Source organism: Fonticula alba (genome assembly GCF_000388065.1).
Source record: "Fonticula alba strain ATCC 38817 unplaced genomic scaffold supercont2.8, whole genome shotgun sequence".
In the NCBI taxonomy this organism is placed as follows: Eukaryota; order Rotosphaerida; family Fonticulaceae; genus Fonticula; species Fonticula alba.
In genome coordinates, this window is record NW_009242978.1 from 841,075 (window position 1) to 841,674 (window position 600).

At 69.3% G+C, this 600-nt stretch overlaps 1 protein-coding gene across 1 annotated transcript in view; it reads left to right on the forward strand.

Annotated features, from left to right (window-relative positions):
* H696_04841 (hypothetical protein) overlaps positions 1-600 on the forward strand; it is a gene marked incomplete at both ends in the record, with an annotated part of 4,615 nt that overhangs the window by 450 nt on the left and 3,565 nt on the right. The window contains 2 exons of the mRNA XM_009498706.1: positions 51-241; positions 406-519. Coding sequence (XP_009496981.1) covers positions 51-241; positions 406-519 — 305 coding nt within the window. The remainder of the gene's footprint in view (positions 1-50; positions 242-405; positions 520-600) is intronic.

The window sequence follows — 600 nt, forward strand, 5'->3', positions numbered from 1 at the left end:
CCCCCCCGCCCCCCTTCCCGCTGCGCGCAGGGGACGCGCTCTTTGCCCAGGGCGAGACCCACATCCTCCGGGCGCCGGTCCCGTCGATGGGGCCGTCGGCCGGGGCCGCACAACCGAATGACTACTTTTTCCTCAGCCGCGTGGCCACTCGGGCCAATTTCCTGGTCAGCTCGCGTGGCATGGCCACCGTGACGGGGCTCTTCGTGGCCCCGGGCGGCGATGGGCTTCTGCTGGTGGCCTGGTGCGTTGAGGGGGGGTTTGTCTGGGGGGTTTCCCCCTCCCGGGCATGGTCCCGTGCAGGGAGATCCTCCACCGGCGGTGGGGGGGCTAGCCACTGACACCGGCACACTCTGACTCCCCCCCCCCCCCCTCCCCCCCTCTCTCTCCTCGGTATCATGGTCCAAGCTCGCTGGATGATTTGGACCGCCACCTGCCGCCGATGAAGAAACAGGTCAAGGCCCGCGCCGGCCCGGTTTCCTGGTGGGCGCGGCAGGATAAGGACGGCCGGATTCTGCTGACGTGCGTGTCCTGGCAGCCAATGCACCCTCCTCTGCCACATTGGGCCCGGGTGGCCTCCCTCCTGCCTCTTCTCTTCTCCTC